Source organism: Phlebotomus argentipes, unplaced genomic scaffold, assembly GCF_947086385.1.
Source record: "Phlebotomus argentipes unplaced genomic scaffold, Phlebotomus argentipes genome assembly scaffold_18, whole genome shotgun sequence".
In the NCBI taxonomy this organism is placed as follows: Eukaryota; Metazoa; Arthropoda; class Insecta; order Diptera; family Psychodidae; genus Phlebotomus; species Phlebotomus argentipes.
Window position 1 is genome coordinate 2,280,089 of NW_026776177.1, and position 27,051 is coordinate 2,307,139.

A 27,051-nucleotide genomic window follows, 5' to 3' on the forward strand; every position below is an offset into this window, starting at 1 on the left:
GATAATTTTCCACATCCACAGGCTTTTTCAAATCACACAAAATTGCCCTGCAACGGCCAGAGAGACAACATAATGATTCTATCAATGAGACTCATTCATCAATTGACGGCTGATACATTGACGAATTATCACCATTTCCAACTCTCATTTCGAGCCAACACTGGACGTGCCTCGGGCGCTATTGCATAACGATTTCCCTCCACACAGCACACAAGAAATCCCATATATGATGTGTTATGACACATTTTCCAGCATGCATTTTGTATCACACATGAAATAGTCATACTCTCTCAATTGCCTTTTTTTTCGACCAGTTTCGTGTTGGTGCTGAGTGGAAAAGTCGTCAGATAGTCTAGAAATTGTGTGGTTTCGTGCCACGCGAAAAACTCTCGAGTACACACAACAAGAATCTATGAAGAAAAAAGTGTAATAAATTTCACATCAGCGTTTCAACGCACTTTTTCTCTCTCTCACTCGCTCCGCAATGCTTCACAGTTGAGTGTTGTTTTCTTATTATGTACTTAATTTTTCTCCCTCTCACAATTTAGTGACATCGTAGAATATTCTTGTGTCCACAATCACGAACTCGTGCCCTTTTCCCACTTCGCCTTACGCCGGCCTCATAGAACACACACACGGGAGAGGAGAGATTCATTTGTTGACACACCAAAACCACTAAAACGATAAGACTATTTTTGCTTGCATAGACACTTTTCCTAATGCTTTCCCCCCAAACAGGCCACAGGGAAGAAGCATCGAAAAAATATCGAGTGTCCAGCTTTATGAAGGAGTCCCTCTTATCAATCATCAATCAATAGACTCAACACACCGTGTAAACATATCGAGACTTTTTGGTTACATTTCCACACTGGATATTTTTCGCCATTTTTTCACACTTGCGAACCACTGTGGTAAAAAAAAATCTCTCATAAATTTTTGCGTCACTCGAAAGGAAAAAGACACTCATGCAAATTCTGGTCAGAGATAAAAATGGTTGTTTGAGTATTTGTTCAAATGGAGAAGAAGAAAATAAACTGAATATTTACTCTGTATAATGATTTTTTGCACAACAACCAGTGAAGAAAAAAAAAACCCAAAAAGTGATAAATTGGTAAGGAATTTTTGGACTTCTCAAAGTGCGCGCGTCCCATTTTTTTTGTCTCTCTCTCTCTCTTCGTGATCGCAAAGAAAAATCTGTGATTTCCAACCAAGAATTCAACCCATCACAAATGGAAGTCAAGGCCAACAAACAACTCATTCATGCACGTTCATGTTAATTTTGACTAAAAGTGATATTGAGGGTCAAAAGTCGCATCACAAAATTCAACTATTTTTCCTTTTTTTTCTTTCTTCCTCAACTTCTCGCGATAATTTTCCCTTATGTTTTTAGTGACCTCTCGCTGCTTCTCTAAACCTTTCACTCGCACAAACTCTCTTAGCAAATTTCTCATGATAGGCAAATTGAGGAAGAACACACGACGAACTTGTGCTTGATAACACACTTCACCTAATCACAGCGCATTAGAAAAAGTTTCCACCAACCAATAAATATTTCATTACAACATCACCGGATGTCGATAAATTGGGAATTTAGTGGAAAAATGCCTCCAGAGAGAGATTCAAAGTCAATAAAAATTGAGGAAACGCCCTTTGGATATTATCAAAAGGCCTTCCTCAAAAAAAAAAATCCCATGAAGAATTCCCATTCCATCGACCCACAGCTTTAAGTGTCTTGTCGAAGACTTTTGCCTTCCTACTCGCAATTGAATTTGAAAATTTCTCTCCCAAAAGAAAAAAAAAGTTTATGGATTAACAGAGAAAAAAGACATCTCTCTATATATTATTCTCTCGTGCACGCGGGCGACAATTTTCGCCTCCGTACAAACAATTTCCAGTCTCAATTTCACTCGCTCACTCGGTTTTTGACCATATGGCGGAATTTTGTCACTTAAACTGCACTTGAAGTTGGAAATTTCAATCTTAAGACACTTGATCACACTTGACAGACTGTCAAGTGATTTTATCATTGGGCAAAACTCCTTCGGTCAGTAAAAAAAATTAGTTTGGCTAGTAAATAATTCAGTTGGTCAGTTTTCAAAAAATACATTTTGCCAGTATTTTTCCTGTTTGGTCAGTAAAATATTGATTTTGGTCAAATTCTGGTCGTACAATTTTTCTAAGAAAAATGCCTCAAAAATTGCAGTCAAATGCATAAAAGGACTTTTCAGAAAAAGATTTCAAATTTTCAAAATTATCCCAAAATGTTTTTTAGACTTTGAATGAATATTTCTCATATCTTTTCAATTTTTTCACTTGAAGACTTTGAAGAAAAGTTAATATTTTAGAACTTTAAAAGACTATTAAAAAACGACTATAGAAAGTTATATTTTCAGATGTTGTATAAATTTTGCCATATTTCAATTAGATTTTCTAATAAATACCAATAAAATCGACTGAAATATTTACAAAATAATAAATACAGAGCAATATTTGCACTTTAACGGACAATTGGAAGATGTTTTAAGGGTTTTGAAGTAAATTTGGCAAATTTCGCAGCTCTTTTAATGCTAAATTTTTAACTTACTCTGATGAAAAATTACGATTTTGGCTTTTCATAGTTGTCGATTCAATTCAAACCAAACTATTTTTTTACTGAAGAAATGTACTTTTTACTGAATAAAAAGAAATTACTGACCGAATTATAAAAATACTATTTTTACGACAATTTTTATTGACCAAACTAATTTTTTGCTGACTAAACTGATTTTTTACTGACCAATTTACCACAGCCTTATTGACCAAAATATCGAGTCATTCTGCGACTCAATTTCATGCCAAACTCTCCCATAAAATGACATAATAAATCCCTTTATGGAAATCATCAGCAGAAGCTTATTGTCTCTATTTTGTACCATCGAATATTGAGATGATTTTTCCGTTCTGTCGCCGGCGAAAAGGAAGTGAAATGAGACTTTTTCGACGTCAATTGGGAGTTGAATGTTGTGCAAACAGCTGCCAAAAGGCGCTATTGAAAGAAATATATAAGACAAGAGATTTCCTAACTAATAGTCGCTACGTGCCAAAATTATCAATAACAACATAATTGGTGGTGTGGCGAAGAAGAGCAAGAGTTTTTGGGTGAGGAATTTTCATTCAGTCCACCCCATTTATGGTGGGGCTTCATTGAGAAACTTGGCGTCTCTCTTTTGTCAAATGAGCCCGCATACTTTGGCCTCCTTCCTGTGCCTTTCTGCACAGAAAATGCATCGCCGCAGGCAGCAAATTATACTCTTTTTTTTCCCTCACTTAATATCTCTTCCTGCAATTTCCGATGAAGGCAATCGACAGCTGGTGCCCTTTTTCCGTTTTTCATCACACAACAAATCCCTTTGAATCCACTCTCAATGCGTCCCATGAGGCGGCAGAGCAACTGCCAATGTGAAAAACACGGATATGAATTTCTGTTATTCCTCCCAATATTATTAAATTATAATACAATAGGAAGTCGGGTTTGTTTAGGACCCACGACAACTCATCACACTTCCCGTCGTCCGTTAATTTTAGTTCCGGCTTTTCGGTGGTCAAATCCGCACCGCAGAACCGGAAGACATTCATTCCACACAATCGCTATACGATATACCTCGTCATGACTCACTTAAGCGGATATAGTTTAATGCCACAAGAGAGAACTTTTCACCATTTTTTTTCATGTCTTCCTCTCTTGGAAACGGGCGCAAAAGGAAGCCAACAACTCTATTGTGATGTATTTACAAGATGTGAGCCACTGGCTAAACACCTTCATCTGGAGAAGAATGGAAGATTGTGAGCGCATCGTGCTATCGTGATCATGGGAAAATGTCTCACTTTTGAGTTATAAAAGAAAATCTGGTGCGTTTCTGGCCACTTTCCTCACACAATTAGCAACTATTGCTAAGGTTCTTAAGCAGAATATCACATGAATTCTGTCAATTTAGCGACTCTAGACGAAAGATACAGGAAAAAATGTATTTTTGTACAAAAGAAAGACGTTAAAGAGAATTTTATAAAGTGACTTTGGTTGTGTTTTGACACATTTAATCGTGGGAGGATAAATTTCGAGTCTTTTGAGAAGATTTTTCATCTCTTTTTTTCTGGTTTCTCACTCACACCATATAAAATGGCTTTTGAGACGCAGTGAATAAAATAAATTGAATTTTTATAGCAAAGAAAGAAGAAAAAAAAAGAGTTCCTCTCTTGTATAATTGTATTTGTGTATCAAAGATACAACAGCAAGTAAAAAAAAAGGCCACTAAAGAGAAACACTTGATGGAGTGTTAAACACCTGCTTTGATATTTTTTCCTTTGTAGAAGTTTCCATTGAGAAAGAATTCTTATTTTAATGGTTTTTCACTAATTTCGCAGATGTGATGAAAGACACACTGAAATGTATTAGAGATTTCTCATCTCATTTCTTGCGTGGATGAGATTTATTAGAATAGATTCTCTCTTCATTTCTTTTCGCGGAGTGATCTAAAAATTCTCCTTTTTTTACGATCAACTCGTTAAAGACCGTGTTTCTTTTTTTGGGGGGAAATATGAAAAAGAAGAGAAAAAAATATATATTTTCATCAAAAGAAAGATGCCATTAATTATATAGGAAACTGCATTACAAAAATTTTTTTCTTGTGAAGAAATCTTGTGAGGAGACTTGAACAAGCGCTCGTTTTCGCTTGTATATCTTATGTCGTCTGATGGTTGATTCCAATTAAACGGCTGAAAATAAATTGTTGGCCATTTTTCACGCACGCCAAAACAAGGATGGATGAATTGGGAAACATACAAAATATCCGCTCGGGTGCCAAAGGGAGGGGTCAAGTGTCCATTTTAACAAGATGACACCACATCCTGTGTCTCGAAAATTCCATCTTCTCACACACTCAATGTGCGTGAAACTCTGTTTTTTTTCTTTCGTTTTCTACTCCGAAAAGCAGAAGAGCCTTTCGAGCTCATCGGATTTCATTCATAAATCACAATTAACTGTTGAAAAATGTGATTTTTTACACGATGAGTCAATTAAATGCGTGGTTTCCTTTGATGTGGATCTCAAACTTCCTCTCTCTCACTCTCCTTGCAAAGTGACTCACATTTTGCAGGATGGCTGAATTTTTGTCAAAAGACACAAACACACTCTTTTCATTCAATTCATTGAGTGTGTTTCTGTGTGTGTTTTTCTGTTTGTTTGCTCTCTCTCTCTCATGCAGTTTTTCGGGCGGATGATGGATCGGAAATGTTGAATAGTGGCGGAAGAGTGACTTCCGATTTGTCTCAAGGATTAAACTTCCGCTCTTCGTGTGCCCTCATTTGTTTGCCAGCTAATCCCCAACTGTGAAATGTGAGATGAAGAAAATTCAACAGAGCGGAAATTCACGCAGAAATTCCACAAAATCATTCATGAGTGGGAATGAATTTTGTGAATGATGCAGCTTTACTTCTCTCCCAACAAACAAACTCACAAATGTCTCTGGCGTAGCGAAGGAAGATTATCATTGATGGCAAGAATTGTAGTAATTTGTTGGACTAGAGCTTGAGAGCACTTTGGAAAGTCTCACAACTTCTCTCTTTCTCTCCCTTTGAGGAGTTACAGAGGGAAAAAAACCATGAATGAAAGAGCGAAATAAGCAAAGGGGACGATTGTTATTCATTGAAGACTCTTTCTGGGAGTTTTTTTTTGAAGATTTGTGCGTGTCCCTTGACGCTTTTTGTGCAACTCTAAATAGTTTTGTTTGTGTGTGTCTGTCTTCCCCTCTCGCCCCTTCCTTCCGGTCTTCCCCTTCTTCAACCCTCCCATTTTGGCCCATTCTTCCTCTGGCTTTACGCTATTTTCATTCACAAAAGCCGCCTCTCATTCATGTCGCTCGACATCTGTACGATTCGACCAAACACACACAACAACAGCAGCTTCCGCGCCAAGTTCCGCTTGAAATTCCCAAAAACTCTGCATAAGAGACGCTCTGGCCATTCATTCACTCTTTTTGCCCACTAAAGGACCTTCATTTTTACTCTCTTCTCATCCCCGATATTTTTCCCTGAAACACCGTGTAAATGCTGTTGTTGGAAACATGTTAAATCCAAGAGTCATTCATCCGATTCGACGGGCGCACAGAGATGAGAGAGAGAGCTAAGTTTAGAGCCCAGAGAGTTCGATAGGATGAATGGAAGTTGAGACCCAAAAATCCCCGCGCACGCCATATGGTTTATTAATGGGAAGAAAATCAGTTTGGAAAAATACTCCCAAACATTATACATTATTCGAGAAAAATGTCCAAAAATAGGGATGATTGAAGGAGTGGAGAAATTGTCTGTGACGCTCTTTTTCTTCTTCTTCGTCTTCCTCAAATATAGTGAAACATTTTCAATGTATTAAAATGTCTATTTTTTGAAAAGTCATCGTACCAAAATAAATCCCAGACTCTCGCTCCTTCTCCACCCAGGCAAACACACATTCTCTCTCTCTCATCCATAAATTTCTCATCTTTGCCATGCACTCATGAGGACGAGAGAGCATTTTTAATAAATATTTCACTCAGTCACTCTTCCTCCCACGTTAAACACAGCTCAGGAGTGGAGAATTTCAACAATAGACTGGATAAATATAGAATTTTTATCAATTACTGACAAAACACTTAAACAGCCGAGATCCAATCATGTCAAATCTGCTTTTCCTTGCGCAACATTCACATTTTGTCTAAGAAAATTGTCTCAAATTGCAGTCAAATTGCAGTTCAATAAATTTTCAGAATTACTCTTAAATGTTCTTAGACTGTAACTGAATATTTCTCATATTTTTGAATTTTTTTCAATTGAAAAATTTAAAGAAAATATCTTGTTAAGTACAAAAAGTTGATTTTTAGAACTTTTCTGGATAAAATGTACTCAAAGACTATTAAATACTGTAATAAATTTCAAAAAATTCAATAAATAATTATTAGAATGTGTTTTGAGGGTTTTCATGTAAATTCTGCGAATTTCCCACCGATATTTACGCTAAATTCTCAATTTGCTCTATTGAAAAATTACGATTTTGACTTCAATTTAGCCGTCGAATTTGAAAGTTCAACAAATACAAACGCCACGAAAAAACATGATACTTCTGTAGTGTTTTAATATTCATTGGAATTTCCGCCTGTGATAAGGAGAAAAAAGTTGATGAATAGTCCGAGGCAGTCTCAGATGTTTCTCACTCTATTTTTTATCCACATTCGCTCTCCAGTTTCATCATAATTGCTGAATGAGCCAGACAGAACGGAGAGACAAAAAAAACGGAAGGAAATATGACCCAAAAGTGTATTTCACTTCCTTCCGCTTCTGACTCACTCAGAATCCCTCTGAAATCGTGAGTCTATCGAGAGGATGCCATTTAGATTTATTGCATCTCGTCGCGCTCTTCTCATTCACATCGCTTCAAATTCTCTTGATCATTTCGGTCGGTCGACTCGTGAATGTCAACAATTCTCTGGCGACTAATTTGATGATTGATAGTTGGGAAAAAGTATATGTAAGAAGAATTGTCAGTGCTTTTCTCAGCACTTTTTTTTTTCTCATAATCAGTCTGACAACACATCCCACATCGCAAGGCGAGATTACGAGTCAAAAATGAACGTTGGAAGTTGTTGAACAAGCAAAATCTTTCCTATATTATTCCACATCAACACTGACAAGTCGAGAGATTTGCACACAGAAAAACGGCCGTGATAAGCAAACCTCCATAAATCCAGTTCTATGATATTGACAAGAAAGTTTAACCACATTTTGGAAAAATCTCAATCTCGACTATCGAAAAATTCAAAAAATTTCTTTCAAAATAATTTTTAAAATTTTATCATTGACACTATCGCCTCTAGCGGTGGTCAGACGAACTTCTATTGTTCTAAATAGTTGTAGGTTTTTGCTAGAGCTTTCCAACATGCCCAAAATTATTAAAATCGGATAAATAGAACAGAAGTTATTATACATACTGAATCAAAACTTTAAACTGCCATAACTCCGGTTCTATTATTTCGATAAAAAATTATAACATATTTTTAGAGACGTCCAAACATAGACTAAAACATACTAAAATCTTATCAAAAAGCACAGTCTAGTTACCGAGATACAGGCATTTAAAGTTTAATCAATATGGCGGTGTCACTGATGACGTCATAGACTTTTTGTGAGTGTAGTCTACTTAAGGGCTTCGAGACACGTCTTTTGACGAAGAGATGATCAAAATCAGTTGATAAACAGCGGAGTTATAGGCCAGTGGAGATATGAACTTTGACCCCCCATATCTCCCCTCCTATGATTTCGATCTCCATAACTGTGGGTTCGTTGGAAAGGTCTTGACTTCAGCTACAACATACTGGAATTTGGTGCAGATCCATGCCATAACGGCTGAACAAATGAGCAAAACGTTTTTTTGGGTGTTCAAAATGGCGGACGAAAACCAAAAAAAAGACCCGCTCCTTTTCAATTGATGTCATTTTAGTCGATTTAGCGAAATTTGATAGAGCCAGCCTTCGTCCAGGGCGAAAATACCAATTTTTTGGAGTCTCACAAAATACAACAATGCAATGATAAGATGCGCTTTTGGACTCACCTCCTTGCTGGGCACGCAAATTGGTGTTCCCTCGCGTATAATTCCATTCTCCACCATCACACCGACAACGATGGGATCTCGTGAGTTGAAGATAAATTGTGGCAGCACCTATAATGTGAATATGCCAAGACATATCGTGATCGCATCAAATTCATTCAATATTTCGTGGAATTTCGATTAAGGTCTCTTCTCTTCTCTCACTCACTCGCTTAGGAATTTTTTCGCATTGTCTCGCGATTGCATCAAATCATCCCCGGAGGAGCAGAGAAAAATGCCATGGCAAAGAAACCCCACGAGCGTCTCTTTAATCAATGAATAAAAGAGGCCTCGAGTGTGTATGAATAGCCAGGGAAAGAGACTCACCTTGAGTTTGCAGGGAAAGACAGCAATACTTTTGAACTCATCCCTCTTCTTCTGCTTCAATTCCTCACGATAGGCCATAAATTTATCAAAGAGATGATAAATGATATCCGCCTGGAAGATCTTTACACCCAGCGAATCAGCCAAATCCTGAGCATCGCGCTCCACCTTCACGTCAAATGCCAGAATTGTTGCATATCTTGAAAGAGAGAGAGATTATGACATTTTGTATAGATAAACTTGAGGCTCTTGCTGAATCGCGAATCAATAGAATTGTGGAGAAATTGAAAAAAAAAATCATAACTAATCAGCCAATTTCCTTTGAGAATGCGCGCCTCTTTTCCCACCTCCATCACGTGCTTCTGAAGCCCGTACGAGTAAACACGCACGCAGAGGCAAAGCAGTTGGGATACAATAAAGTATAATTTATGATTTTAATGGAAATATTATTTCAGAAATCAGCTATAAACATCTCAAAAGTGCGTGGGTGTCTCGTCAAGAGCCAGTTCTTTCGCGCGCGCTTGATGGAAATTCCTCACAAACAACCAAAGCAACGTGCAACTTTTTTTCCGTTGTTCAACATCTCACAATCACTCTTGACTTGGCGAAATAGAGAGGTTTCTTATAGTGACATTTTGCTGAATGTGTCAGTCAAGGTAATTTTGCATTGATTTCATGCACTCACAGTGCGCGGCCAATAAACTTTGCAGCAGAGGAAAGATCAACAATTAAATTATGAATCTTCTTCATCAATTATTCATCTCATAACGCGATCAACGCAGTGAAAATTCAACGCATTTCTCAGTTCACGTGCCTCACCTTTTCCCTCATGTCAATTCTGCTGCTTTTTCTTCTTCTCTTCTCTTCTTTTTTTTGTTTGAGGGGGGAAATAAATGCAAATGAGACTTTTGGATCTGTGAAAAATACTCACTGCGACTCATGTTCCAGCATCGTTGACGCCTTCATAACGTCTCTCTTGACCACGGGTCCGATTCGAATGCCAGAATACTGTGGAGAAGATGGGAAAAAAGAGCCAATGGCACATTTTTAATTTACCAATTAATATTAATGAAGACATCTTCAGTCACCAATTGACGCCATTTGTCTACCATCTCGTGGTATTTATGGCAAATTAAATCGATCATTGCGCAATATTTCAAATAAACCGTCACGCGTTTGTTTAGTGACACACGTGAGTCGACACTTTATTGTCCAATGACAGAAAAATTGCCCTCTTTTCACCCAAGAAATTATAACAGGAAGTTTTTCCTCCCCCTTCTTCTGATATCCATTCATCATATGCGAAAAACAGTCCAGAAAGAGCGAGAAAAAGATTGAGTTAAGTATACAGATCTCAGCAAGATAGAAACGGATGGCAGAAAAATGCAGTAAAACGTCCAACCAGAATTTACAATAAACCAAAACATAAATGTGCATGAAGTGATTAAAAAGAAGAGATAAAGCTGAATATAAGAATATATTCATTGAGGTATTCTTGGACATCTTTGCTGGTTTTTTTCTTTAAGAAAAAGGGCAAAACATTGAGAGGAACTCACTTAAATTGCTTTTTGAATTGATGCAAGAGGTATTTGTGATGAGAAATTGATTAGCCCTCTTAATTTAACATACACTTTTGGTCAGTCTCCTTCATTTAGTCACACTCCGTGTGTGGGAAGTTGCAGAGACTTCGCCGCCATAAATGTTGTCTCTGTGTAACTTTTTTTTTCTTCTTCATCTTTCCAGGCAAAAAAGCTCCTCACATTCATTGTATTCACAAGTAAAAGAAAAACTCACTCGAATCTCCGCCACTCATTCATTAATTCAAACTCAACTCATTCAGCAAAATTCCACGCTGAGGAGGTGGTCAAAGATATGCCAATTTGGCGATTGAAAAATTTTCCACGTGTATCTCAACAGCATTTTCAACAAAAATTACCGCAAATTCAGTGGGAGAACACACAAACAAGCGCTCAACAGCGCGCGTGTAATTTAATATTTCCTGACAGGAAGGAACACACCAGAGGCAATGAAAGGAAATTTCTCATTTACTCGTGTTTGTGGGAATAAGGAAAAAAAAGAAGGGAAAAAAAACATGGCAATTCCTCAACATCAATCATAAGTAATCTAAGAAGAAAAAAAGTGAGGTGATAAACACGATATCAATTGCCCTACTTTCCAGCAACTTGCTGTTGCTCTACTCGCAAAATTTTTGCGTATTTCATTGAGAAAATGCTCCACCATATGCCTTCCCATTCATTATTTTCAACACAATTCACAGCGCGTGTGTCTCACACTTTTATCACGGACTCTGTTTTCTCTCCTCTTTTTTTTCCACCACCACCACCTTTTTCTCTCTGTCTTATGAATGAAACCGCGACAGGCACAAGAAAATTCATCAAACATTTCACCTCAAACCGAGAAGATGGCTCGGAATTATCTCTCTTCTCTCTCTCTCGCCTTTTTTGCGCTAAATGGAAATGCCTCATTTGAATAAAACACCCATCCGGCGACCGTTGAAGCTCACGCGACAATTCCATTCGTGATTGTGGAGGAGAAGAAACAGGATCTCTGTCATACCTCCCAGGCATAGAGCAATAAAATCACGATTCGTCCCCAGCACTCCCCATTGTAAAGTCAATTTGGCGAAACAGCATCATTTAAAGTGTAGAAACACAAAAGAGAAATCCATTAAATGTCAACATTCTTGTGAAGACACATTTTATAAAATTGTGGATTGTGTCAAGTGCGTGGTTGAATTGACGAGGCAAAAGAAGGCATATTTCCCCCCTCATGAGAAGATAGACACTGACTGTGTTGGAGAAAACATTTTGATTTAAATATAAAGAAGTTTCTCATCTCTCTCTCTCTCTCTTTTTCTCATCTCAGCCCCCAGTTTGATATATATCGCAAACCAAGAGACGAGAAAAAAGTGCGTTGGATTGAAATGCATACACAAACACACATACACATATGTGGACATTTTATACATTATAATTGCCGTTAAATGACACCGCATAATTTAATTTATGAATGTTTTTCAGAAAGGTAATTTCCCGTCGTAAAATCTCACAAAGCCAGGCAACTATGTACAAGTAGTGGAGGTAAAAGATACGAGAGAGAGAAGATGCATCTCAGACGACCATATATAACCACACCACGCTGTATTGTAGCCTACACACAAAATTTATACATTTTTGCGACGTGCCATTCACAGAAAATACCATTAATTCTCATTTCCCCCTAACGACAGCTATATTTGTAAGCAAGAGGGGGAGTCACACCATCATCTTGCGTGAGACACACGCGTCACGATCTGCGAGACGCTCGGGAGAAAGGTCACCCGATGGGTTTCTTCTGAGCATTTAAATTCGCATCAAAGGGGAGATAATACAGTCAGAAGTGGTGTACAGTTCAGCAGAAGTGCATAAGGAGTGGAAGTGTTGAAAAACCTACAATATTCCATTTCTACGCACTTCTTTTACTGCCTAATCATCCAGATTCTCTGAATTTCCTTCGATTTTCACGCAGAAACAAACGTAATAATCTTTTTTCTAGGTTATGTAACGAATTAGGAACAGATTTAGTGAATAATTCGCATTGTCCTTGGCAGAATTAAGCATTTGCAAGCAATTAGCAGTGCTTTTTTGATCTTTTGATACCAAGAAAGAGTGCAAATTATGCTAAGATTGAACATAACCACAAAAATAATCATTTGGACTTGGAAAATGTCCATTTAGACAATTTTCTAGACAATTTTGACTGTGAATCAGCAATTTTGAGATGATTTGTTATACAGAAAGCTTTCGAACTGAGTTTTTGAAGATCTCCTAATTAAATTTTTGAGGTTATGATCAGAAAAGATGTCCACAAACAGTGGTTTCCAGTCGATTTTTCTAGAAATATCGAATGAAACCTCAAGTTCAAATTTCAAATTTAGGAATTAATGTGGAAATAGACTACAAATTTTATGTTCTAGAAGTGTTTATGGCATATTATCTGCCCCTTGATTCGCATTGATGCTCTGAGACGTCACGAAGGGCGAGCACTTTATCGTACTTTAACTGCTTCAATTGCCACAAGATCAGACATGTGATAGCATCATGTCGTCAAGTGTAGCAAAATGTGCAATAGTTGCACAGGCAATCACAATTCCTTTTTCACTTGACCAAATGTTCTGATTTTTTTCTCTTTCTCTCTCTGTTATTTAATGTATTTAATAATATGGCTTTGTTGCGTGATTGAGAAAGAAGTCATCGTGCGCACATTAAATATGCGAATTGAGTCAATGAATTGTTTATTCAATTTTTGAATTGAACGGATATTGCAAAAGTCACGCAATTTTGCGTATAGACAGAATTTATGAGGTTAAGCTCGCCACCTTATTTACCCAACTTCTCTCTCTGTCTCTCTGTGCTCGGTGAGAACATAAAGAGAGGTATATGATGTGGCAAAAGAATGGGGAGGCGATGTGTGGAGGAGACGGAAAAAATGCGTATGGAATGTGAATTGAATTGGACTTTGTATGGTTGAGGTGCGTGTGAAAGAATTTGGCGCTAGAGTTTTATATGTTAGCATTGTGGTGGAAGAAATGGCTGAAGAAGGCAGCAATTAAGACAAGTACAGGATGTGACTATAGTTGGTGGGAGGGAGAGGCTCGCCTGAGGTTGTAATTTTTTAATTTAATGACTCTTGACGCAAATAATGATGTCCCGACGCGATGTTTTCCCGAAAAAACTCCTCTCTGCGCTGCTGTGCAGCAGTATCAGATTCCCCGTGAAAAATGGCTGGTGAGAGGATTTCACCATGTATAAAATTCTATAAATAATACGAGACACTCTCTTGTAACCCCATGTTCACTATGCACATATATATATTTGAGTCCACACACGAGAGAGAGAGCATGCAACATTGTGGTGGATAGAGTATGCATTTTATGTACAGAATGGACGATAATGATGATCAAACATGAGGAGAGTAGAAAGAAGTGTACAATATTAAGTTGTGCAAATGAGATGGAGTTGGAAGTGTGTGAATGAGATGGGTGGATTCTATGTTAGTAGCATGTGACACAGATTTACAGTTGCTGATACATGAACAATGAGTGTTTTGTGTTCATTTGGCGCAAAAGAACAATTGCATCCGACTATCTTCACGTTTATTCAAACTATGCGCTGTGTGTGCATGTGAAGTCATTTCGCAAGCAACTAGAAATTCATTCATGAAGTCAGGCCACACTTCCGGCCTCTTTGCTCGCTCTGCTCGATGATGCAGTTTGCATCTTCCGCTCTCAGATTTTCAAATCCCACCAGCGAGCGCGCCTCTGCATCAAAACTGTCGTTAATGTGACAAATGCAGACTTCACTCCGCGCGCGGAGTGAACTTATTAATTTCCACCTTTATTGGCAAAGTGAAAATAGAATGAAATAATCTCAACTCATACTTCTCTGAAATCTCGGTTAAATGATAACGAATTGCCGTTCTTAATCCACATGTTTATTTGCCGAATTGTCTCTCTCTCTCTCTCTGTCTCTACTTAAATTGTGTGAAGGTTTTCCCACAACATTCCACCGTAAGTGGATAGATAAGATTTTCATTTTTCACCACTAATCAGAGACACACAAAAAATTGTTGAATCGAGCTAAAGAATTCTTTGATAAATCATCGAGAGAGTTGCTCAGATTCGATTTGAAAATGTCACATCATAAAAAATATCAACGGGATATCGTTGGGTGAGAGAGAGAAAAAAACCATGAATGAATTAGCGCGGAGACCATTAGAAATTCATCAGAATCGTGGGGTTTGGAGTGCGTGTGCGTGTGTGTGCGGATGAATCTGTATTTGAAGCATGTACACCACTGGGTTTATGTCGCTCTTCTATAAACAACCGGAAGTAGCTAATAGCTAACTTAACGGAAATGAATATATGAAGGAAGTGTTAAATTTATCTCACCACCACAGCTCAAGTGCCACTCAATGTGTGGCGCAAGAACATGGTTTGAAATGTTCAATGCAAAAATCTTCACAGCCGCCCGAAAAATGGAAGAATTCTCAAGATGTGGCAACATTTGGCCATCATCTTTTGATCGCCGTGAATCCCTTTTCTTTCCCGCCTTTTTTCCGTCACGACTGATTGAAATGACGAATTGAAATTGACCGGATGTCCAATCGAGTTTAAACGTGGCAATTCAGCGTCTCTGGCTGAAAGAAATGATCATCATTTGCCTCGGAGGAGGGGAGGAAAAAATTCTTCTCCTATACACAGATTTTTCATCTCACTCTCGCCTCAACTTGGCATCTTCTTTCTTTTGGCAGGCACTTTTCTTAATGGATGTTGTTGTTGTTACATAAGAATGATAATTTGTTCTGTCTGGCTTGGGTGGACCGGAATGCCTTTCCGGTGGCTGCTGATCCAAGCGTGGACACGCAGTCACCTTAAGTCATAAAGTGAGACAGCGCAAATCGAGTCTCCGTGAATAAAGACTTTTTTCTTCGCTTCCCTCCGTCCGTCCGCGTCAATCTCACGGGGTGGGGAAAGACGAACGGACGGAGCGAAGAAGCCACAGGATGAGAAAATTAGCAATTTGACGTTTTTCAGTGAACAGCTAATTGCCCTCAATGTCCCTTGGAGGGAAATTCTTGATACGCCCCTTTTGAAAGTGGAGCTTCTGCATTGGAAATCAATTGCTTATCGAGGAGCAATTAGGAGTTCTCAGAAGAGTCTTAGGAGGAAAAACGCGCTATGAGAACCTCATGGTTTGAGAAAAGCCTGGGCCGTCCATTCTCAAATGACCAGCAGAGCATGTAGCGTAACCAAGAGATGTAAAAGAATGAGACACAAAGGTGGAAGATATCAAGAAACATTGAGGAGTTCTGCTTGAAGAAATTTAATTGTGCATTTTGTCGTTCTCTTCCCAACATTGAGAGACGCTCTTCTCATGTTCCCATCGCCGCGACGACCTCGCCAAATCCACGCCAACAACTGTCGGAATGGAGGTTGAATGGAGAAAATAGAGGGAAAAAGGTGAGCATATATGAAAAAAGCTTGAATGAATTGGCGAGGAAAGAAGCTTGAATGAATGACGGGATATGAATGACTCTCTCTCTCACTCACTCAATTGTACAAGTCGACTTATGTGAATGGGAAAATTTTTACGTCTTACCAACACCACTTCCTCCCCCTCCCGCCCTCATCTAGCGCCTCTCCCTCTCTCGCACTAGGAAATACACGCACTAAGACTCATAATGTAAGAAATCGAGGGGGAAAATCGAGATCTCACACTGTATTTTCAATGGAATCACATTTATTGCCAAAGCATTATCAACACTTAAGCAAACTGTATTTTCGTCAAAACAGCTTTTCATGAGAAAGGATAGATTTATGGCTAAACTTTATCTCGCTCAAACTGTGAAAACTTATAGCATTATTATTTATTATTTCGACATCAGCAAATCTGTGCACTTTTCTCACACAGATTTTTGTCGTTTATGAGCGCCAGCGGAGAATCCTTTCATCACTTTAATCTTCAAGACCTGACAGGATTAGTCTCATAGCTTAGAGCGATCACAGACTTGCGGATTACTCTCGAATTGATGGGAACTGGGATCATTCCTCCGTGGATTAAAGGTTAGATAAACGACAAGTCGTGGCTGATTTGGCGCTAAACACACTCAGTGGTTATTCTTCTTTGTCGACACTAGCGACAATTTTGCTTCGTGCGTTACTTTCAGCTGTCATTTGATTTGTTTACTTTGTCAGAAGCCTGAAATTTTACGTAGAAATTGCAAAAATAAAGATTCACAGAAAAATTGAATGATTTTAAAGAAATCCGCCATTTTGTACGCTTTAATCTGTCAAATGATTCAGCGAATTTTCGCTCGAGCGCGCTGCCATCGGGAACCCCTAAAATATCGGGTAAACCTTCGATATATCGAGGGATCACCTACAAATCTTTATTCACTTTTAGTCTCTCCACTGATTTTCCTGAGTGTAGAAATGCTAATTCAATTTGAAAATAAATAGTAAGACTTTGGGTGTCCACTGTAATTCAACACGCGTAGTTATCGAACAAAGGTGGGTGAGATACAGCGATATTAATTGAAAGCGGAGGAAGAATCATGTCTTTTTTCCCTGAATCCCATGATGTTTTCATTATAATACCCAAGAAGGCGGACATGAAGGCGGTTCAGATCTCTCTCTTTCTCTCTCTATTGCACTACAACTTCTTTCGATGGGGAATTTTTTCCATCGTCTTTCTTTCAGATAGATAGCAATAGAGGAATTTTGCAAAAAGTCAAGATGGAATTGATGAAGAAAAAAAGGAACAAATTGATATGAAATGAATTTCCTTTCAACCTCCAACACAGTTTGCAGAGTGAAAATGGCTGTGTGACTTCGGTTGAAGAAGTGTTTTTGGGGGGAGAAGACGAAGAAAACGTGTTTTCTATTACGTTTACATTCGATCTATTGGAAATGCCAATTAATCTTGGGTAAAGACGTGAAGTGAGAGGGAGCGAGAGAGATTGTGTTTGTGACATAGATTCACTCCATGCTATTTTTACATATAAATAATCCACTAATGTAATATGAATGAATGAATGTCGATTAATTGAATGGAGAGAATTTCAATGAATGAACGAATGAGTGAATAAATAATATGAGTTGAGAGAGAAAAAAATCCAACGTCCGGTGGATGTTGTTAACATAGCAAAAGTTTTATAAAGTGGCATTTAAAAAAAAAGGAAGAGTGAAGAGAGACGAACAAACCACAAGCTCTCGATATATCGATTTGGACGAGTGCGAATGAGAGAGTGCGCGATGTTCTATTTGCACAGGAATTTGTGATTCAATTAAAATTTTACATGAGTCGCCTTTTTTTCTATCTCTCCTCTCTGTGTATACATAATAATGTAAAGTGTGTGTGAGTTTGTGTGTGTGTGGCAAATGAGGTGCGAGGAAGGGCAAGAAATTATTTCCTCTGCTATTTGTGAAAAAATAGCGCGATAAAATTACAAATTTCCTCTTGAGCAATTCAAACGTGTGTGGATTCATGTTGCAATACAGTGACTCCCAATTAAATAGGGCCACCCGAGGCTCTAAGACATATCAATGTGCCTCGAATTTCCACGTAAACCTTAGAAAACAATTCCTAATGGATCTTAGAAGCAGACATGATGGAATTCGTCTAAAACAACTGAACAATTCGTCGAAAAAGCTATTCGCGGTTCAGTTCGCGATAGTTTTTCAACGAAATCGACCTTTTTACGCGATCAATTGCGTTCCAAAACTCTCTTTCTGGAATAAGAGGTCCTTCTGATTATCACTTTGATTAAAAATCCTTTCTTGTGCAGTCGGAAAATCTCCGAACTGCACTCGCTCCATAACTTGATATTTACTTAATCAAATTTTAATATCGAACACGTATAAAGTCCAGATAAAATATGAAAATGAACAGGACAATTGTCCTGAAAATACCCCAGATATATTTAAACCCCATTAAGAACCCAAAACATATTTAAGTGGCAAGAATTCAAGGTGTTCCTATTTGAGTTGCACGATTGATGATTGTTTTGGTTCAGTTTTGATACCATAAAGGGATTAAGGATTAGCCGAATGTCTTCAAACTTGGCATGATAATTCCTCATTAATGAGGGAAGATTGGTGGAAAAATTCAGACCTCGATATAACTCAGAGCCTCTGGTGGCCCTATTTGATTTGCAGTCACTGTATATCGCTGGCCGTGTTGGCCAATGAGAGTGGTATTATTTAATGCCTTTCGGTCAGTCCGAAAATTGAGCCTCTCTGTCAGTGAGATCATTGTGGGGCTTTTGTACAACTTTTGGCGAGAATCACTTTATTGATATCATTTCATCAGATCGCGCCACAGACTTTTCGGGGCGCGCAATGAAGGAATCAAAAGACGTCATTAGCCAACCACATTGGCTCTCTTGATGATTCTTTTGCGTCTCTCGCGCGCATATTGGCGAAGATGTGTGGCGATGACACTAGAATTGCTAAGAGATATATTGCAGCAATATTTAATAATAATCATAAAATCCGTCTTTTATGCCACCAAAGCCACCGCGATGGCGGGAGGCTCGAGAGGAGAAGGAAATCTCCAACTCTTCTCCGATGCCACAGAGACTCTAACGTGACACGGTGGCCTCGTTCAAGGTCTCGGATGTGCGCGTAAATTTGTATCTTTCATGAATGAAATTGTAAATGTTTTTACACAAGCCACTGAGGCACACTTTTTTTCTCTGTCTCTCTCTCTCTCTCTCCCTCTCTGTATTCAAGCAAAGCCAGATGAGAGCCTGACATTTAACGCTTCGCTGAATTATTGGATTTCCCTCAATTTGAGATTGCTCAATTGCCAACAGAGTTACAGCATCTCTGGGTCATTTGTGGACATTATGTGAGAAAAGGCGAGAAACTCACATCGACCGGAAGAGTCTTATCTCTGTTATTTTCTAATAATATTGAAAATTGCTGCATTAATGTGTGTCTCAACTAGAGTAAATTTAAATGCTCTTTTTTCTGCCTCTTCTCTCCCTCTCTCTCGCTCTCGCTCCTCCATTCAACCACATCGACTAATTTTCTTTAAATAACACTCCCATGTAGTCGCGATGAGACACTCATTGATGAAAATGCTCAAAGGAAGGCAAACGCGCGCGCGAGAGAGAGAGAAACGGAAAAAAGCGACTACACAGGCCACAATTAATACTTTATGGTTGTGTTGCAATAATAATGTATATTTAGTCTCAAGGTTTTTAATTTCGATTTTTATTGAGTCGTTAATTACTTCGGATTTTATCGTATTCACATAAACTTTCTTACACATGCACCAACATTTACTCCATTTATACTCATTTATTTATTTATTATTAGACATTGGAAAACAGAAGGAGAAATTCGCACAACTTTCCTCTCTTCATTCTAAGTCTTTTTCCATATTCCAATTTTGTAATTAATTCAATTTGTATTAAAAAGAACCGAATTCAATTAATTTTAGAGCTGCCACACTTTTTTCCTCCGTCCGCATTAATTACAATGGCAATTTATCTCATGTGAGTTTGCAGACAGAAAAAAGCGACAATTTTTCCCTCGTGAATTTGTGTGTCTGGCGGGGAAATAAATTATTTTGATGGCTTTCTGATGATAAGGTTCATTGACATGACCGGCGATCTGGTGAAAGGTGGGCCAAAAGCCATTCTAATGACTTGTAAAATCAATAATTTTTCATCCCAAATCAACCAACATTAAATTAATGAGTCAATTAATTCCATTTCCACTTGCTGAAATAACCACAATATTCAGAAGAAATCTTAACTTGGGGCAAAAGTAAGAAATTCTTTTTATTTAAATAAATAGAATGGAGTAAAATTTCATGCATTGTGGCGTTGAACTGTAAAAATCGTCTCAAATTGCAGTTAAAAAGATATTAATTGTAGATTTTGGGGGTTTTCCTGAAATGTTCCTAGATTTTGAATGAATTTTCATTGATATTTGTCAGATTTTTGTATTTTAACCCGAAAACTTTAAAGAAAACTTCATTTAAAATATGAAAAGTTGGTTTTTCAGAACATATTTCAATAAAATGTACTCAAAAACTATTCAAAATCTAGTTTTTCTATTAATTTTCCCATATTTTAGTCAAAAATTTCAATAAACAGCAACAAAATCAACTGAATCATTTACAAAATAATTATTTTAGGTAATTTTGGCCAATTTCTCAGCAATTTTAATGTGAAATTTTTAAGTAAAAATTGCTATTTTGACTTTTCATAGTTTTCAATTCACCCATCGAGATACAAAATATATACATTGTTGCCTTTTCCAGCTAAAAAGTAATCAATCCAGATGGTTTACACAAAGTGAGAGTGTTTTGAATTCAATTGCAATTCGCTTCTCTTGATTTCTACACTTTTTCTAAATAGTAAAACACGCTCAATTTTTGCAAGCTTTGCAGAAATTTCATGTCTTTCGAAAATAAGACCACATTGCAAGATATCCAATCATGCAACACAAACTGAAGAGTATTTCTTACCCCATTTGTCACTCTATATCTGCACACAACAACAACAAAAAAACTCCCAGAAGAGCGATTTAATAAAATAATTAATTATGATGAATTATATTGCTAATTGTGTGAATGAGGTCAATCTCTTTTCCTCTCTTGTCAATTGTGTCTCTCTGGTGCGGAATTTCGTGATACAATTTCGCCCAAGCACTAATTGGGAAGTGTTTTGGAAGGGGAGCACGAGACGCCAACAGAGTGAAAATGATAGGAGAAATTGTGTAACAAGTGCAATTAGCAACTTTACGATATCGAGCTTTTCTTGGAAACAAACTCATGAATGAATTCGCGTGAATGAAGGCGAATTGAGAGCTTGAGTGGGTGTTAGAGAAAACTAATACAATTTTCCCCTCACAACTCGTCCCTTGATATTCAACCACGAAACATGCTTTTTCAAATATAAATGCTGGAAAAAATCACCCAGCATGATTTGTGTAGTGAACTATTAATAGTGAATATAATGACATGACATTACACTCTTTGGTTGTATTGATTTTGTCGCATAGAAACTCCTTCTCTGGCCATTTAATGTGTGTGTGAGAAATTGCAAAAATCAATAGATTGGCACAATGGAGGAGAAAAGGCGCTTTATTATTTACTTTTGGCAAAAACTTGTCGTTCAATAAATTTGGAACACATGCTCAATGGCTGAATGAATGAGGCATCATAGGTTTTTTCCCCCCCCGCTTCGATCAAAAAGTCACGTAGCAAGGAGAGTGGGTGGGCGAAATGCCGAGGAGGGCATTTCATTGATGACTATTTTCATTCATAGTTTGAGTGGCGTCTTTGGAAATTCGTAGTGGGTTTGCGTTACCATTTCTGCCGGCTCTTGTTTTTGCAAGCCAACATCTCATCTCTCGTCGTGGGAAAGATGTGATTTCTGTGTAAAATCTCACGCACGCAGTTTTGGCAAGAGCCAAAATAGACGCGCACTCTTCCCCATAGCGATCAATCAATTTTCGCGCGCGCACGAGAGGGCAAAAAACGGATTGAATGAAACATAAATTAGTGATTACGCTCTTTTTTTCACTTCAAAAAATTGTTTACGTGTTTGCAGATACATATATTTCTCCATTTCATGCCTGCGTCATTCAATTTCTCCTCGCGCCCCCCGCGAATCTCCGGCTCGGCCATTGTATGCAAAGTCACTTGAAATATTCGAGAGCGCGAGGTGCCGGCGCTGGGGTCAAGTGCACTGGGGTTCAGTGTGTGTGGGAGAGACGCGGCAGAGTGAGAGAGAGAGAGAGAGAAGGCATGAAAGAGAAATTCATGGGCTTAAGCCTCCGGATGGAGATAAAGTAATTTGGTATGGTTGGTGGAGAAAAAGAGCCGCCGCGCCGAGTTATTTGTGGGCCCAAAACCACGTAAGATAGCTAATGCGACCTCGGTGTTGTTGATACACCGGAAATGATACCACCTACGCAATTAGCATCTCCACTCCATCGCCAAAGGACGGCCGGACAAGTTGGACGCCGAGGAAATACGTGAATGGATAAAGTTGAGAATGGGAAGAGAGACTGAGAAAATTGTGGGAGAGACACTCAGCAGCACTTTGTGGGTCGCACAAATCAATGACACCCAGAGAAAAATGTTCTGGTGTCAAGCGTTTTATCGTCTCAATGATAAACTATCCAGATTTGAGCACTTCTATTAATTACATCTGACCTTAATTAAAGCGAGAATTCAGACTTTCAAATCAATGTAGCTTTAGGAGTCGTTGCAACTTTACAGATTTCGTATTTCAATTCATAAAAGCTATGAATCTGGATTACAACTTTACGCTCTTCATAGCTTACATTGGCGACCACCCGGCGGCGCTAGTGTAAAGTATAAATTACATACAAACGAGAAGGCGTTAAAAAGTAAAGTTGAGAGTTTATTTAATACAAATTTAAGCTGTCAAAACCCAATTTTCTAACTTTTGAGCGCATTTCTGTCATTTTATTCCAAGTGGGAAAAAGGAAACGTTCTTCAGTGTAAGCGAATAACCAATCAGTTTCCTTGGAAAGAGTTAAAAGATGTCCGGAAACACATCACCTCAATTTGGAGCATTGAACTGCGAACAAATGGCCAGATAAATCCAATCAAATAATCAATAATAATCAAGATAATCAATCTTAAAACATCATTATTGCCTATTTCTTCGGACTGAATGTGAATTTTCCGGTTTTTCTTGTCTTCACGCGACGAAATATACGAATTGACGTCAGACGCCAACGTTTGAAACATTTCTTGTCTCTCAATGCAGTTTTATGAATTCATAACTTTGACATCTTATTTAAAATGCTATGAAAGTAATGTTGCAACGACCCCTTAATTTCTCTCTAGAATGTGATCTTGATTACTCTAATAATCAACTGTATGTTATGATAAAGTTATGATGTTGTTTAGCAGTGAAAGGGCCTCCGAATTTGGAGTGGCAAAACAAGCTCTTGGCTCGTGACACCCAAGATTTCATCTCGAAAGTCAAATGTGTAATATTTCCTGAATTATTAACCACGTCAAGAGTCCATCGAGAGGAAATGGAGGCGTTTAACGGGACGCTCATTGAGACTTTCTGTCTGATCCCAATGGGAGATAGTGAAGGCAGGTCAATTCACCTGCAATAATTCAATCAATCTCTCTCTCTCTCTCCCTTGCTCTTAATCCAGTCGTCAAATTAACAAATTACTCTAGATTGTAATCTCAAGCGGAGCCACACGGTGAAGAGGTGAGCGCCACACTTTCATGCCAATAAAATGACCTGCGGGGGCGTCAATGTGGGGGTGGACGCATTGTGAGACCCACCAAGGCGACAGACTCTCGTTCATTGGCATGTTCAATAAATACTTTGACGATTTCAAGAGAGGGAGAGCGAGAGAGAGAGTGAGAAGAAAGGGTGGAAGAGTGGCAACTCACGATCACGACGGAAATTGCAAATAAATCCACAAGTCAGTGAGATCAATAAACTGATAGTAAATCACAGAAGTGCTAATTTTGCTCTATCGTCCCCGAATACAATCATGCAAACACACACGCATGGCGATAACATTGTCCAACAGACAAGCACTTGACTAGTAAACAGATTCTCTCCCACTTTCATTCATTTCTGGGCTTCATTGAGAAAAAGGCCTGCACATTTTCACAACCACACACTTCACCATTTTTTTTTCTTCTCTCAACATTGTATCAACCGACACAGGACAGATGGCCCGAATGCTAATTTACACACAAAAAACCCTCCTCCACCTCTCTTCAACATCCACATTTTGGGGCCACCCCAGAACTGCGCGAGGGAGGAAAATTAAGCACGTGCCAAAAGTCCAATAAATCTATAACTTGGCTAATATCTTTATTCTCTCCCACAAGCCAAACAAAAACCAAAGGCACCCTGACAAATCGCAGCGAGCACAAAATGCTGAGATCTCAACGTAGATATTTGAAAAGCTAAATTTTTCGATTTCTTTCGCTAAGAACTTAAATGCGCGCTTAAATGCATAGATGTCGCATCATGTAAAATCATGCCATTTCAATAATATACTTCGAGATAACAACACTCAAGTGTATTGTATAAATAGCGTCATACAAATAACCTCAAAATTGATAGATGACTCAGTGGACAATGTGTTTGATTCTCAATGCTACAGTCGTGTGTTCCAATCCCATCGATTGCAGAAAATGTTCCGAATACGAGCAGCCCAAAATCGGTTGCAGTTGAATGTTCCAACTGAAATATACGCTTCACTGGAATTGTCTTTGAACTCTGTCCCTATATATAAAGGTAAACGTTAGAACCACTTATGGTTGGTCGGCAAAATGACAATCTGCCATCGTAAAAACAACTTGTCAATGGGAGTGACATCGTCTCTCTGCCCGGATCTCTCATACAGCAAAGGTTAAAGTTCTTAGACACTCACGAGTGTCCTCATTCCTCACTCAGGTTTGGGTACAATAGACTTCTATAGTCGCTGTCCCCTAGAAACCATACATATGGCCTTCTCGTTCCCTTGTAATAATAAATAATATCAAGGGAAGTTCATGGAAATTGGACTTTTTGTTTCATTGCTAAGTTTTGATCAGAAAGAAGCAATAAATTCAGTAAAATATATAGCGAAAGACAGCAAGGGAATTAGCTTAATATTTTGCTTGAAATTGCTGTGTTTTTTAACGTTAGCTTAGCACTTTTCAGCTAAAATATCTCCTTTTTTAAGCTCTTTTGGCTCGCTGAGAATGTAATAATTGAAACGTCGTGGAAATTGTGAGACACAAGCGTCAATATATTCATGAACTCCCACAGCATAGATCTTTTTCTTATCCTACTTTCACTTTGATCTCACAAAAGCATTCTCTCTCTCGCGCAGTAATTTCATCGCGAAATTGTTTTTTTTGCTCTCTTAAAAATATCCGGAAAAAGAACGCCACAGGCGCCAAAGCAGTTAACACCAATTAATTAGAACATTTGGCACATGGAGCTTGCTAAAAGACAATAAGTGTGCTCAAGCAGAGCGAGAGGGAGACAAGAACACCTTTTTTTCTGCAATCTCTTGCAAACACGCCAAGAGACACTTTTGCTGCCCATATGCAGCTCAAGTCAACACCTGGCCAATAGAAGCTACAGGCGATAATATTACAAATTTATGGCCGAGAGAGTCCTTGGACTGAAAAAATTGCTCAACATTCATAGAAGCGAGTGAGTGTTGTTGTACTCGTCAGAGCCACATTGAAGTCGCCAAGAGTCGACACGTAGGAAAGCCATTGAGTATATCGGCGTCCTCATGAATGAATGAAGAGCCGAGAGTGTGTTTTGTGTGAATTGAAAACGGTTGGACGTTCGGTGAATGAAGGAAAATCAATATTTCGCCCATCGTGTGTCTCTGTGTTGGTGTTTTGTGTGAACGAAGCAATAGAAAATCTCCAAGAGAAAATCACCACCAGAGATTTTAGTTTAGAGAGACTCTCACTTTGCCTCCCAAAGTGCATTCCAAAATGCAACAACACACAGTTCAACAATTTCACTTCCAATACACAAACCAAGACAGCGCGCCGAGTAATAAAATTATAAAACTTTCAGCCGAGAGGAGATTGTGTGGAAATACCAAAGAAATTTCTATTCACATTTCGCGCATTCGAATGGAATTGTTGAGTAAGATTTTTACTCAGATGGTGAATGTTTTCACGAAAACCAACACGAGTTCAATAAACCTCAAGAAACACATTTCATCTCAGCAAAAAAAAACTATTAAAAGTATTAGCAAAAAATCGACGGGTGAATTGAAAACTATGAAAAGTCAAAATCTTCCTTTTTCAGACGAGAAAATTCAAAATTTCATATCTAAATATTGCTGAAAATAATTATTTTGTGAATGTTTCAGTTAATTTTGTAGGTATTTATTGAAATTTTAGACTAAAATACAGCAAAATAATTTGAAAAACTGAAAATATTATTTTTCAAAGTTAATTTTTAATAGTTTTCGAGTACTTTTCAGTCAAGAAAGTTCTAAAAATCAACTTTTCATATTTTAAATGAACTTTTCTTCAATATTTTCGAGTAAAATAATTCAAAAATATGACAAATATTAATAAAAATTCGCATTTTATGCGTTTGACTGCAATTTGAGACGTTTTTCCTCAACTTTTCATAGTTTAAAGTCCCAAAACATGAAAATTCCTTCCATTCGAGTTATTTGGATAAAAAGAATTTCTCACAGATAAAATACTTACTAAAAAAAATACACAAGACGTAAACTATGAGAAAATCGACTTTTTATAGTTATCAATTCAAATAAAATGATTGCGAGCTGAAGTTTTCTTTACCTTTAAAGCCCCAATAATTGTTTAAACAACTCTCTCAGCAGTGCAACACTTTTTGCCTGAGTATTAATAAGAAATTGCATTGTAAATCCCTTAAGAGGATTTCTTCCCCCAAAAAACCTTAGCAAAATGAGGCATAATTCACAAGTCAAACGAAAGAAGGAGAAATCCTTACGTTTTTCTCCGTAAACAGGAAGTTTTAAGTGTACAAAT

General features: G+C 38.0%; 1 protein-coding gene across 1 annotated transcript in view; it reads right to left on the reverse strand.

The window, feature by feature from the left end:
- LOC132260829 (eukaryotic translation initiation factor 5B) overlaps positions 1-27,051 on the reverse strand; it is a 48,036-nt gene that overhangs the window by 17,625 nt on the left and 3,360 nt on the right. The window contains exons 5-7 of the mRNA XM_059759189.1: positions 9,906-9,982; positions 8,978-9,173; positions 8,615-8,722 (exon numbers count right to left, since the gene is read on the reverse strand). Coding sequence (XP_059615172.1) covers positions 8,615-8,722; positions 8,978-9,173; positions 9,906-9,982 — 381 coding nt within the window. The remainder of the gene's footprint in view (positions 1-8,614; positions 8,723-8,977; positions 9,174-9,905; positions 9,983-27,051) is intronic.